This window comes from Synchiropus splendidus, chromosome 1 (assembly GCF_027744825.2).
Source record: "Synchiropus splendidus isolate RoL2022-P1 chromosome 1, RoL_Sspl_1.0, whole genome shotgun sequence".
Classification (NCBI taxonomy): Eukaryota; Metazoa; Chordata; class Actinopteri; order Syngnathiformes; family Callionymidae; genus Synchiropus; species Synchiropus splendidus.
Window position 1 is genome coordinate 23,304,035 of NC_071334.1, and position 12,017 is coordinate 23,316,051.

Sequence of the window (12,017 nt, forward strand, 5' to 3'; positions counted from 1 at the left end):
AGACCTCTGCCAATCACCTCATTTGCATCCACACACATCCTTCATGCATTTTATCAATGCAATGAGATCTTATACAAGCAAATGCATCCGAGTACATTCGCTTGTATCGAGAAATGACAGCAGATTCAAACGGATAAAGACCTCTGCGATTGGCGGGAGTTATTTATTTTTTGTGGTTAACTGCCAAGATTGTGCGTATTACAGTAAAGTCTATGGAAAATTAAAATGCATCTTAGGGCTCAGTAAATGTAAAAAAGATGTTATCAACACCAGTGTGGACAATAATGCTTTTCCACATTTGTATGCTAAAACATTCCAGCACAACAACAGTGGCACCAAGGCTTAAAACATTCATAAGGTATAACATTGTAAACCTCATTGTCCAGTCTCATCTTGACGTACAGTACAGTATATGCCTTGTGACAGACTGGCGACCTCTCTCGGATGCTGTCTGCCTAATGTAGCTATTTTCATTGAAGTACAGTGAGGTCATCATTTTTTGTTAATGAGATATACTGCTTTATGACCTGGAGTCTTTCAATACTGTGTAGTATAGTCATAATCATTATCACATGATGGTAATGGTGTGAAGCTGACTATTGCATCACCCGCCTGATTCTGTTGCCTCATTTACTGTCATAATCACTGCGAGTTTAAAAAAATAAAAAATGGAATAGTTGGTATTCCCTTGTGATTTGGCTTAGTTGCAATGTTCATTTGTGGTCATTGACTTCAGATAAGGTCTCTATTTAACAGTGACCCTCTCAGTACCAAACCTTAAGACAATGTTAGACACCATGAATGTGTAACAACAAAACAGATATATAGGAAATACGTTTTATTCTTAGTGCAAATTGGAAAAATAATACTGTCAACATCCACAGTCAATATGTTTGTACCATTAAAATATACTGCTACATAGTCTTTATTATTGTAATTGTTCTTCATAACTTCCTCGGGATTGTGAAAATCATAATTATTATCCTCCTCGCGTTCCTGTCTACAGACAAATCTTTATGTGTTTAGTCAGTTCTCGATCCAGATCATGGATCAGATTGTCGAAATCCTTCAAACTGAGGCGGCAGTTAAATGGAGCATCAAACTCCTCCATGTAGAGTCCTTCCCGTGCTCCTCCCTCATGTTCTCCTGTTTCTGCTCCTTCTTTTGCAGACAGCTGGACAGTTTCCTCTTCCTCGTCTTCACTGTCTGCAACAGCGAGAAAGGTGTGGGAACGTTTGATTGTGTGGTTACTGCTGTGATATACCTGAGTTGAGGAGCTTGTGCAGAACATCTGTCTACCTGTGTCACTGCTGCTGCCTGCCACTTCATCGTAATCGTTCTCATGTGGCGAGCCACAGACACTCCAGTCTCCAGCGTACCGATGAGATACTTTACTCTCCAACCTGGCTGGACCCCATCCTCGTCTTGAGACCACAGCTCCATCGCCCAGGGGGAGGTTCTGGTGGCCCATGGGGGAGTTGTGAGGAGGAACTGAGGAAAGAAACTGAGATCTGAGACAAAGGGAAAAATGGTTTGTTTTGTTTTGAATCACCTGGCCAGAGCTGAAGCAGATAGTGCAGCACTTCAATGTGCTGGTTGAAGTCAACATCACCATGGTGACCCCTTGTTGTACGTCTCCCACAACCTCCCCCACTCCACACGTTCTCAGGCTGAGTGAGGAGGACCGGGCCAAAACAGACTGCAAGGTTCTGGTGGGTCATCCTATTGAAGGTGCTGTAAGAAGCCACGAGACTGAGGTGGTCCAGCAGCAGAGACAAGGTTGCCTGAGAGCCACAACAGCAGGTGAGATTTTTACAAATCACTGCCATGTCAAGTTAATTGCACACTACCTTTTCTGGGGGTGGCAAGCAAGACAGCAACTCCTTGGTTCTCTTTGTGAGTTGGTGCTCTGGAACCACTGGTCCAGTAGGAGACTGCCGCAGAGCCAATTCCTTTCTGACGTCATGGTACAAAGTCCTAGTGATGAGAGGCGATGGCAGTTCTCGTAGGTAGTCCTTCAGTATTCCTGAGGGAGACTCACTCATGAGTCAAAGATTCCACCAATCGTGGGAGAGATTTCTCACCTGTTAAAACATTGATGTCTGGGTAAAGGTCTTCGCTCAGGAATACAGCACCACTGTCCTTCTCAAATCGGTCTCTGAGATCCTTCTTTACTGCAGCAGAACCACAGAGTCTGTACAGACCCACCACCTGCAGCACACATCCCCAGACATTAAAGATGAAGAGGCACACGATTGTCTCAAGAAAGTATGCTTTCTGAGTCTTGTGGGTTTGGTGTTTCGATTCAGTCTGCGGGGCGCCAACTTAGACGCTCATGAGCTTGTGGTCTGTGTTGTTTTCATGTCAGATGATTCTTGTTGTCCGGATTTACCATCAATCCCCGACGTTCTATTTCATTCACAGTCTTCTGGATCAGTAGTGGAACTGGAATGGTAGATCCTTCCTTCTGCACCAGGTGAGACAGTTCCACCCCAAAAACATTGGAGGTTCCGGAAGCTTTGCCGTGAACCTGTACAAACAATGGTTACATCTCAGTCACTCTCCTCGACTAGACTGTTAATCCTTCTGGTTGAACGAATCACTGTCATATACCGGAGGGTCCCAAGTCTCTTGCAGGGTGACCTTCAGGTACAGACGTCCTTGAGGCTCCAGGGAGATACATATTTGTTGTTCACGACATCCTGCAAACAACAAACATAAATGTTAGGGCTGATGAATCATTCATACTGATAAATCAGAGAAACAAACCTTTGAAGAGTCTCGGCACTGAAACCTCCCGCAGACAACAGACCTTGTTCTTGAGTGGACAGTCTGAGGGATTGTGATTCTTAGATTTGACTCCTCCACCTGATAGATTCAGAGGAAGGAAAAATCAATTCATACACAACAGACAGACCATGTCAGTCGGTCACTGGAGCTCGACTTACCTGGAGTGAGAACAACGAGTCGCAGGATCTGGGCTTTCTCCAGCTCGAGGTGAAAGGTGTGGTTAAGGTTGAGGGTGTGACCTCGAAGACTAAGGGGGGCCGTTCTTGCTCTGGTGACATCATCAATCTGGATGGCTATAAATATTTCTTTACTGATGTCAGACCTGTTGAGTCATAGAGACAAGTGTGAAAGCTACAACAAGTGTCAAAGCTACAACAAGTGTCAGCAAAACGCTGATTTTAGAGAAACTCAAAACACTGTGACCAATAGCAGTAAAGTGGCTAAACATGATGATCTGGTTTGCACAGAGCTGGACCGGCTTTTGATTTATTATAATTACATTTTCAGTTCCAAGAGTACATGAAAGATTGCAATAGCTAGAATGGCATGGAATGCAACAGACTTAATTTTTATTGCTCAGGGATGACAGGCAAGGAGGAGTGCAGGAGCAGGACTAAATAGCCAAACTTGAACAATCTGACGCTGAGACAGCGCATGGCTGTCTCTCAAAAGCTCTCAAATCCCAGGGGGTGATTTTTCAAAAATGTTTTTATCCACTCGTGTTAAAATATTCTGAGTGCAATGGACAGCAGATGGAAGTAACATTATAAAGACTTGTGAGTTTTTGAACAGTGGTGACATATGAATGTACGCGGGTGCATTTTGGTAAGGAAGTCTGGTGGAGTATAGTTGTTAGTCAAGCCACTTGAATGGGCTACCTACTGAAATGAGCGCATACTGCTAAATTAGTCTGAGTTAGAACAAATAAACCAAGCCAAGTAATATTGTTTATGCAACATTGGTGTAAGAGTAGGGGTGTCAAAATGAATACTATAAAATGAACAATAGCGAGTCTTAACTACACGTGAACTTGATGCACTGTTAAGTTTACTTTCGGACAATGTTATTATGCTTTTACCAGATTTTTGAGCATTCATTCTAAACTATGTTTGTGACAGTATCTGTTATGTTGCGCTCGCAAATGCTAGCCTGAACAAAGAGATGCTCTAAAGTGACTGTAGCTCAAATTACAGAGTAAGTTCAACCACACAAAACCTATGCTACGTTCCATTTACTTTGGGAGTAGGAGATCCTCGCTGGGATTTACGTCACAGTAGAATTCAGCATGTTCTAGCTATCAAAGTCAAAAAACCAGAACAGGACATCAACAAAAGCTACTTTCACACGTGCCTTGTCCGGATATAAGCAACTTTTAAATAAATATGCACTCCGTTTGCAACTACAAATACCAAAGGATGAAATGGTAAAATACTTAAGCATGTGCAGGACATTAATGTCGTCCTTGCTTGTGCCATTGTAATATAGGTCACTCGCTAACTGAGATGTCTATCAGCGGGACCACACTTCTGCCAAAAAGTATCAGGGATGCGAAAACTGTATATCATGAAAAAGTCAGTAATCTATTTTGACCTTAAAAGTCAATGCTAACCATAATCTTCATTCGAAGGACCAAAAATGTCTTATAAGTATTTCTATATGGAGGTCGTACCTGCTGTTCTTCATGTCCTCCAGCCCTAAAAGATGTACCGTCAGTAGACCTGAAACTCGCCGGCTGCATCGCGACAAGTCTGAATCCAAATACATCTGGAAGCAAGTGAAATCGGATGCAGACTGGGGATACTTGGGCAGTGGCAGTCGCTCAGGCGAGTCCCCATCGCTGAGATAGCCTATAGCAAGAATAAGTTCTTACTCAAGTGCGAAATATTTAAAACTCTTTCTGAAAATGTCCCTAATACTGAGGTGGTGTGAAAAAACATCTTGATCTGAGACATTCTGTTCATTAGATGCAAGTCAAAGTCAAGAAATTGGTTCACTTAAGTCATAGTCTGATTCCCTGACTTGAAATTTACCTCCTTTACTCGTGGAACATCTCAGGGAGGAATGAGGCAGTGGGCACGTGGAGCTATCCAGGTGATACCTGCTTATCACATTCTGATTGGCTGGTGATGTCCCACACTGATCGGTGGCTGTGTCTTTTGCGTGTCTGCGACGACTGCGTGATGAAGAGCGGAAGCTGAGTTTGCGACGCAGCTCGGGCAGTTTCTTCATCTTCATTGAGATCTTTCTGACGGTGCCTGGAGATGTCAGTCCTTCAGGTGCACCTCCGGTTTCTTGAAGAGGGAGGAAGCCGTCAGACATCACATGATGTTTGAGGACGTGAGTCACGCTTTACCTGGATTGGATGTTGTCACCTGATCCTGAGGGGGGGTCATGTTAAGACCACTTTTCCTTCCACATGACTTCAGCTGTTGTTCATCCTTTCCCAAACCCAGCTTCCTCCACGTCTTGCCCTCTGCACACGGACCAGTCACGTCCTCCTCCTCAGGTATTGGGTTGTACCAAATGTTGCTGGCAGAGTCTGCTAGTAACTCACTTTTTCTATATGAAGGTTTTGTGTTTCCTGAAGAAAGAACCCAGGATCTGCTGCTGCTGTCCAGATTCTGTAGGTAGGTTCGCTGACAGGGCAGCCTAGTGCCAGTAGTGACATGGGGAACACCAATAGCACTTCCTGAAGGGTAAAAGGTTTTACGCTGAGTATCATAAGTTTCATCTCCTCTGTTTCCTTGCGGATCTATCTGGGTGGTACATGGGTAGACATTTTCATGGGTCAATGTCGAACTACTCGCAGGTTCATGTTTGGATGATACTAGGTGCTGAACAGTAGGAGGTGCCACAGAGCGTTGTTGTTGGCTCTGCTGCTTTGAGGCTTGGTTCCCTTGGGAAGATACCGAATGATGGTCTTGTGACAGCACTGGAACATCTGTAACAAAGAGACTTGGTGGGTTCACTGGGCTTCTTGTGTGCAACTTGGATACTTTGGGTGTATGGTAATCCCGCCCTATAACCAAAGAAGCCAAACGAGGCCAAATTCTATTTCACATTTTGTTGAACTGGTGTACCTAGAGTAAACCTATTGGCATGGAGTTATCCTGAGACCGCTCAGGCAGAATTATGGGTTACTTTACTAACCACTAGTCCACTGCGGCAAACACTTTTAATCATTTATCCTAACTTCCTTCCAGCTGTGCGTGCGTGTGTGCATGTACGTGTGTGTCACCTCTCTTCCTGCTGCTCCTCTCTCTTCCCTGCAGTCTGGAAAAAGTTCTCTTAAACAGCGGCTCAGCCATTTTGGACTCCGTTAGTCCTGTAACTGGACTACAAGATGTGGTCCTGGACCACTAGTCTGCATGAGACTGACCAGGATCCAGGAGCCTGAAACAGACAAAACTCTTACTGTATTTGCTCCTCATGTGTCCAGCGTCTGCCCTTTTTTAAACTAGAGCTGCAGAACAGGAAATAAATTCCACACGTTCTTTCCCAACGCACCCCTCCTCCTCCTCCTCTTCCCCTGCTCCTTCCTCCCCCCACCCCTTTTCCTACTCCTCCTCTCAGCCCACTGCAGTTGAGGACATGGGTCATTTTTTTCACAAGTTAATTTCCAGACTAGAACATTCCAAATATTACAGTATTTCCAGAAAAACAAGCTGAGGAATCACAATTTTTATAGCTTCATTTTTTCAATAGTGTTTACCCACTGCACAGGTTCCACATTTGTGAATGAATTGCAATCAGCATGAGATTCATTCAGAAGAAATATGAAGCGACGTCTCTCAGTAGTGCAGTTGACCACAACACACTAATCAACTTTTATTTTAATTATGGAGTCAGACAACACAGGCACAAAAACACAAGCGGAACCAAGAGCAATAATTTATTTTTCCCCATTACAAACAACTGTCTTGTGCTTCCACCAAAAGATCCCAAAAGAACGTGAATGTGCTGAAGTTGCAGATTGAAATTCAACTGGGCGAGGGGAAGAATCTTCGTCCTGGTTCAGTTGATGCCTCTGTTCGCCCGCTGTGGACAAAGTTTCGAGTTAAAATGTTTTATGAAAAGACAAAACAAAAGTCACAGAAGCTGAAAACAGGAGACAAGAACATGAATTAAGTGACCACTGTGACTCCTGAAAGTCACATGTTGTGGACTTGGTCCTAGATGGGTTTAAAGCCCAATTTAAAATACACGCTAGTGTGAAATCCTACAATATTTGAAAGCCTGAAACATTTTCCCCACATGGTTTGTATTAATTCCTGCCATCATGCACTGCTTTCAGTCTTAATTCTCCATGGTCAGTGATCCACATTCAGAGATGCGCCAGTACCTCAAACCTTTGGAATCAATCTCTAAAATGCCATACATTTTTGAAAGTTATGACACTATGTGAAATGTATTCCCAATGCAACACAAATGCATGGGACAGGGGGTTAAGGCCAAATGCAGGGCATTCTCTACAGGAAACCATCAGGCCATAATAAGAAGACATCCCTCTCCCTGAAAACGAAGGTTACATAATGCTAAACAACAACTGCGTCCAAAAACAGCGGCCATTTATTTCCCCAGCAGTTGATGTTGAGGTAGAACTGGCAACGCTGCTATTACTAGCGTTAATGTTTTTATTTACATTTACATTATACATTACACTTTCAAAACATTGGTTTTCAACATTTGTGTTTGCAAATGCATTTTTTCAACCAATTTGCAGAGTCTGGTTCATTGAAACATTCATAAAACTCAGCAGAACTTACATGGGTCTGGTGCTGACTCGACCCCTCATGGAGCCTCTGCTGGCCGGGTTCCGGTAGGCGTTTAACTCAGGAGATGTCAGAGGTTTGAAGAAACGAGCTAAAAACATGAACATTTTCAACAAATGTAGTATTGAAGGATAATAAGGCTAAAAAAATATACTTCATGAACACATTTATATACAGTTGCATAGACAACTGCGTATCCAACAGTTGTATTATTAGTTTGCCTAATTAAAACTGCTATTCCTGTCAATTTTTCTGCACACACTTCCAGTTCATGTATAAACCATGAAAATCGGCCCAATACCTTGTTTGACCTCCTGGTTTGTCCTGACAGCTGGGTTGGGCACTTGTGGGTCATTCGATTCAAGAACGCTGCTCCAGTAGTCGTCTGTGAGTGACAGCAGACGAGAAACTACCTGCAAGCATAAAGTTATTGTGATGCTCAAATCAGTCAATGATCAAGCATCAGTTCAATCCAGTCCAAAGCTGCAAACCTTTGGTTGGGTTTTTGTGTCTTTCATGATGGTGGAAGATGACGGTTCAGGATGGCCATGACCCACCAGGGTTGGTCCGAACACGCGTGACAGATTCTTCTGGTCCATCTGACACTGAGGACTGGCCATGACCCTGAAACGCAAAATGCAGGATTTTTAGGTGCTTTTGTTACCTCTTCACTGCTGTTTCAAATAATCCTGAATGAACCTGTGGAAGTGAATCATCAGAAATGCAAGTGTGTCTCGGTTCACCCGTGGCAGCTCTGCAATAGCCTGTTTGGTCGCCGGAATACCACTGAGTTCCTCCATTTCTGGACATAGTGGAACATCACAGTTGGTTGGGGAAACCCATGCAAAAGTAGTCAGGTGATCCACATACCAGAAGCTTCCATGAAGGTGCGATGGAGCCTAAAGGTCACAAGGGGCTCCGTCAGTCTCCTTAGAAAATCTTTGAGTACTCCACAGATCGCATGGATATCCACCACTTTATTCAGCTGCATTGGCATCTTTCCACGCAAAAATTGTCCACGTAACTCTCTCACCTGCTGCTCACCACCAGGGACTCGGTACAGTCCCCTCTTAGAGCAAAGAAAAAGACACTAGAAAGCTCATCACACATGTAGACGCAATGACTGGAGTGTGGAAAGTAACTTGCAGAACCAGAAGAGTGACTAAACACCCAAGTGAGTCACCTCTGTGAGGCCACGCCTCTCAATCTCCCTCACACATTCGATGACCAATAGAGGAACCCTAGGATGATCCAGCAGGGGGAAACCTTCCAGTGTAACAGACTGAGCAGAACCGCCTCCATTGGAACAGCTGCCACACTTGTGCGTGCATTCTGGATGAGTGACTACTCGGCAGTTCCTACACTTCACCACCATCTTGCCAAAACGAATTCTTTTCCCGCACGGCGAGCAGGTCTCCGGCCAAATGACCTGAAGAGAGACACGTCCAGCAGATGAAGTGCTGCTGATCTCCAGGGGTGAGTAAACCCATACCATACCGTTTTAGAGAAGAAAACGTGTTTTGCAGTTTGGGAGTTCTTTTCGGTTTGGAGTGTCTCTGGAGGCTTTTCTACTTCTATTTCGACTATGGCTTCACCACCAGGAGACCAAACAGATGTTTGCTCTGTCAATAACAGGATTTAAGTCAAGTCTATCGATTTCAGTCATAGTCCGGTATGTTCTTCACCTTCTCTGCCAACAGAAGGTGGACGCTCCTCAATCACACTGGGTTCAGGGGTCTCCTGAGTGACACCAACAACCATGTGGATCTGTTGCCCGGTGTCAGGCGTCACGACTGTCGTCTTTACAATGGTCTCAATCTCCTGTTGGACACAAATCTCATTTACATGATGATTAAAATACATGTTTCTTACTCACACCAACCTTGTCCAAAGTCTTCCTGTTCAACAGATCAGGAGAGAAAGTTCGTACACGTCCTCGTTTTCCAGCCATCGTGCCAACAGCCACTCCCATCGAGGAACGCTGCAGAGATCAAACCTCGGGGTTCAGTTTCAGGTTGGTAACAGGAAGATGATGATTCCGACAACAAACCCTCTTCTCTCTGGCTCTCGACTTGAGCGGTTTCATCACCGTCTGGTCGAGATCCTGAAACAAAGTCTTGTAAGGTGTTGTAAACCATCACAAAGAGGCACAAAACCTCACCATGTCGTCGTCCGTGCGATCGTAGCTAATGTCAGAGTGTGACAAGAAAGAAGACTCGTCAATCGCAGATAATCTGAAAAGGCACATAAGAAAAACAAAGTCAACAGGTTGAATCTTAATTGAGTCAGATGTACAGTCGCCACAACGGGTCACAGCGCCACCTATCCTGATGGAGGAGACATTGCTCAATTATTCGATTCACGTATTACATTCACCGCTTATTGTTCCGTGGTAAGGTTACATTTGCCCCTCGATGTTCAAACGTGGCGATGAGCGACTTCTGCTCGTCGTTCAGACATGCGCTGGACTTGCTGTCATGGACCAGAATGTCACACATCAGCTGCATCTGTCGCTGCTGCAGAAGTAGACGGAGTTAGAGAGGTCTACGGTCACATCACAGTTTACTCACCAGATATTTATAATCGGCCTCCATCTTGTAGCGCCTCTTCATCTCCACGTCCAGCTGATTGCGGGCATGTTTGAGTTTGACCTCCAGGGCGGCCTTGGCCACGTCCGACTTCACCAGGAGCTCCTTGTACTCCTTCAGCTCAGTTTCAGCATGTAACCAGCGCTTCCTCACCTGCTCTAGATTCTTTAAAACCTCCATGAATTCTGGAACAAGGACACACCATGTCATCCGTCTGACCCACGGATGACATGGTCTCAAGTCACGCACCAGTTTCAGTGGTCAGACAAGTTTCTTCAATGGAGATTCTTTGAAGGCAAATGGACAGCAGCTCCTCCATCCCTGGTGCATAATCACCCATCACAGAGCAGCTCTATTTGTGAGCAGATTACATTCAAACTCACGGTGTTTGGATAGACTGGGATGGAGACAATATTATAACAGCTCAAAGAACAACAAATATTACATTCTTTTTATCTTGTTTTAAATTATTGTATCACTTACAGGGGGTTACCAATAAACAGTGTAAGGAAGAGGAAACGTAAACCTAAAACATGTTCATTCACTTCAGAGTAATTCGGTTCCAAAATTTTGCCTCCAAAAAAACAATATGATCTGACGTTACAAAGCACGTCCATGTGACCCGGAAAGAATCATGGGATTGATTAGATTTGATGAGGAGTTTTGAGTTTGTTTGGAATGACGTTGTTTCGCCATTATGTGACTGCAATAACGTCATGGGAATCAGTGCTCTTCATTTTGCACACTACATTATCCTCAATGCTTCTATGTTATTCTACATTAGTGATCAGTGGAAACCAGAAGTGAGTTACATGCACAGTTCATGCCCCACGTTTGTAGTTCTATATAGTATAACAGTGCATTTAGAGCGAATCATCCGCTTGGCTAACTTTAAGTGACTATCACTTAGAAATTACAAACATTTAACATTTTATTTTGATGTGAAGTGACTCCATTAGTATATGAGTTTTTATTACTAAAGGGAAAAAATAAACCACAAGATGGGCTCTATAAACTGTTTGATATGACTGGAATGTTTTTCCTGCACCCCCTTAGGACATTAAGCAAACTATTGAAATGAATAACACATTTGTAATTTGGGCAAAAATACTTTCTTGTGGTCGGTATCTATTCAGGTTTTGGACTAAGCATTTAGTAATGGGTAACCAGCCTGGCTGTACTAAAAAAATAATTCGACCTATTGAACAGAATGATTAAGTATTTTAATAAATCTTGTAATTTTCCAGTCTTTTCCAGTAAATAAGAACCCGGTCAGTTAGTCGACATGTCTGTCACTCTGAGTAGTCTTGTGTAAATGATCCATGTTGCTGCGCACACATTTTAATTCATATTCCGTCCTTCATGAACTCTGTGCATTGTGCAGGTCTATAAGTCGCAGATGGACAGAATCAGAGCAAATGATCCTCAGTTCGACAACCGTGTCGAGCACATACCTCGGCGTCGAACACGTCTCCTGATTCATGCGTACATGAATGCGATTGGTTTCAGCTGCGCGTGCACGTTTGTTTCCTGAGTCATCAGGCTGATTCCGCTTTCCCCCAGTCACGTGACTGCCTCATCCTCGAGCGCTCTCTTGTATATCGGTGAAAATATGACACTTTTGTTTTCTGTTTGCTTTGTCAAGCCGTTAGCGGTGACGCAGCTGTTTTTGGTAAAGATAAGGAAATTGTATTACCTTGACAGAATAACACGTAACCATGAAAAGGGAACTACTCTGTCTTATCTCACATTAATTAACTTTTTTAGCAGAATTATATTACTTGTGCAACAATTCCTTTTCGCGCGTGTTTACGGTGAAACGTAAGGTACTGGATTGCTGCGCTGAGCAGGAGGCTCCAGCAGAGGG

The 12,017-nt window shown here is 43.8% G+C and overlaps 2 protein-coding genes across 7 annotated transcripts; both read right to left on the bottom strand.

Annotated features, from left to right (window-relative positions):
- Window positions 1–56: 56 nt before the first annotated feature.
- Window positions 57–6,306, bottom strand: LOC128755429 (rho GTPase-activating protein SYDE1). Of its 3 annotated transcripts, none has more exons than XM_053858916.1 (13): window positions 6,029–6,306; window positions 5,144–5,731; window positions 4,821–5,081; window positions 4,460–4,637; window positions 2,949–3,112; window positions 2,770–2,868; window positions 2,614–2,702; window positions 2,393–2,530; window positions 2,085–2,211; window positions 1,851–2,026; window positions 1,553–1,784; window positions 1,300–1,491; window positions 60–1,206 (listed from the first exon to the last, which is right to left on the bottom strand). In XM_053858916.1, exons 1-13 carry the CDS (start codon window positions 6,096–6,098, stop codon window positions 1,001–1,003), a joined length of 2,520 nt encoding a protein of 839 aa, XP_053714891.1. In that variant the 5' UTR covers window positions 6,099–6,306; the 3' UTR covers window positions 60–1,000. The 3 variants fall into 3 exon arrangements, with proteins under 3 accessions (XP_053714905.1, XP_053714891.1, XP_053714899.1); XM_053858924.1 differs by having other exon boundaries at window positions 6,206–6,300; XM_053858930.1 differs by lacking the exon at window positions 4,460–4,637 and having other exon boundaries at window positions 57–1,206; window positions 4,889–5,081.
- A 330-nt stretch (window positions 6,307–6,636) lies between these two features.
- Window positions 6,637–11,695, bottom strand: si:ch1073-416j23.1 (rac GTPase-activating protein 1). 4 transcript variants are annotated; one of them, XM_053858988.1, is made up of 16 exons: window positions 11,605–11,695; window positions 10,400–10,502; window positions 10,133–10,335; window positions 9,939–10,078; window positions 9,724–9,748; window positions 9,613–9,666; window positions 9,445–9,543; window positions 9,248–9,383; window positions 9,060–9,184; window positions 8,746–8,991; window positions 8,433–8,631; window positions 8,262–8,364; window positions 8,054–8,186; window positions 7,864–7,975; window positions 7,557–7,653; window positions 6,637–6,828 (listed from the first exon to the last, which is right to left on the bottom strand). In XM_053858988.1, exons 2-16 carry the CDS (start codon window positions 10,488–10,490, stop codon window positions 6,771–6,773), a joined length of 1,821 nt encoding a protein of 606 aa, XP_053714963.1. In that variant the 5' UTR covers window positions 10,491–10,502; window positions 11,605–11,695; the 3' UTR covers window positions 6,637–6,770. The 4 variants fall into 4 exon arrangements, with proteins under 4 accessions (XP_053714963.1, XP_053714935.1, XP_053714953.1 ...); XM_053858960.1 differs by having other exon boundaries at window positions 9,724–9,796; XM_053858978.1 differs by having other exon boundaries at window positions 9,724–9,796; window positions 10,400–10,471; window positions 11,605–11,672.
- Between the last annotated feature and the right edge of the window lie 322 nt (window positions 11,696–12,017).

Bases quoted from the DNA above. Each gene is read 5' to 3' on its own strand.
- LOC128755429 (XM_053858916.1), bottom strand. From the start codon at position 6,098: ATGGCTGAGCCGCTGTTTAAGAGAACTTTTTCCAGACTGCAGGGAAGA. The intron at 2,027-2,084 runs GTGAGAAATCTC...AGTCTCCCTCAG, and splicing joins AGACATCAATGTTTTAACAG to GAATACTGAAGGACTACCTA. The intron at 1,785-1,850 runs GTAGTGTGCAAT...TGTGGCTCTCAG, and splicing joins GCTTGCCACCCCCAGAAAAG to GCAACCTTGTCTCTGCTGCT.
- si:ch1073-416j23.1 (XM_053858960.1), bottom strand. From the start codon at position 10,490: ATGGGTGATTATGCACCAGGGATGGAGGAGCTGCTGTCCATTTGCCTT. The intron at 10,079-10,132 runs GTGAGTAAACTG...CTACTTCTGCAG, and splicing joins AGGCCGATTATAAATATCTG to CAGCGACAGATGCAGCTGAT. The intron at 9,544-9,612 runs GTTTGTTGTCGG...TGATCTCTGCAG, and splicing joins CGAGAGCCAGAGAGAAGAGG to CGTTCCTCGATGGGAGTGGC.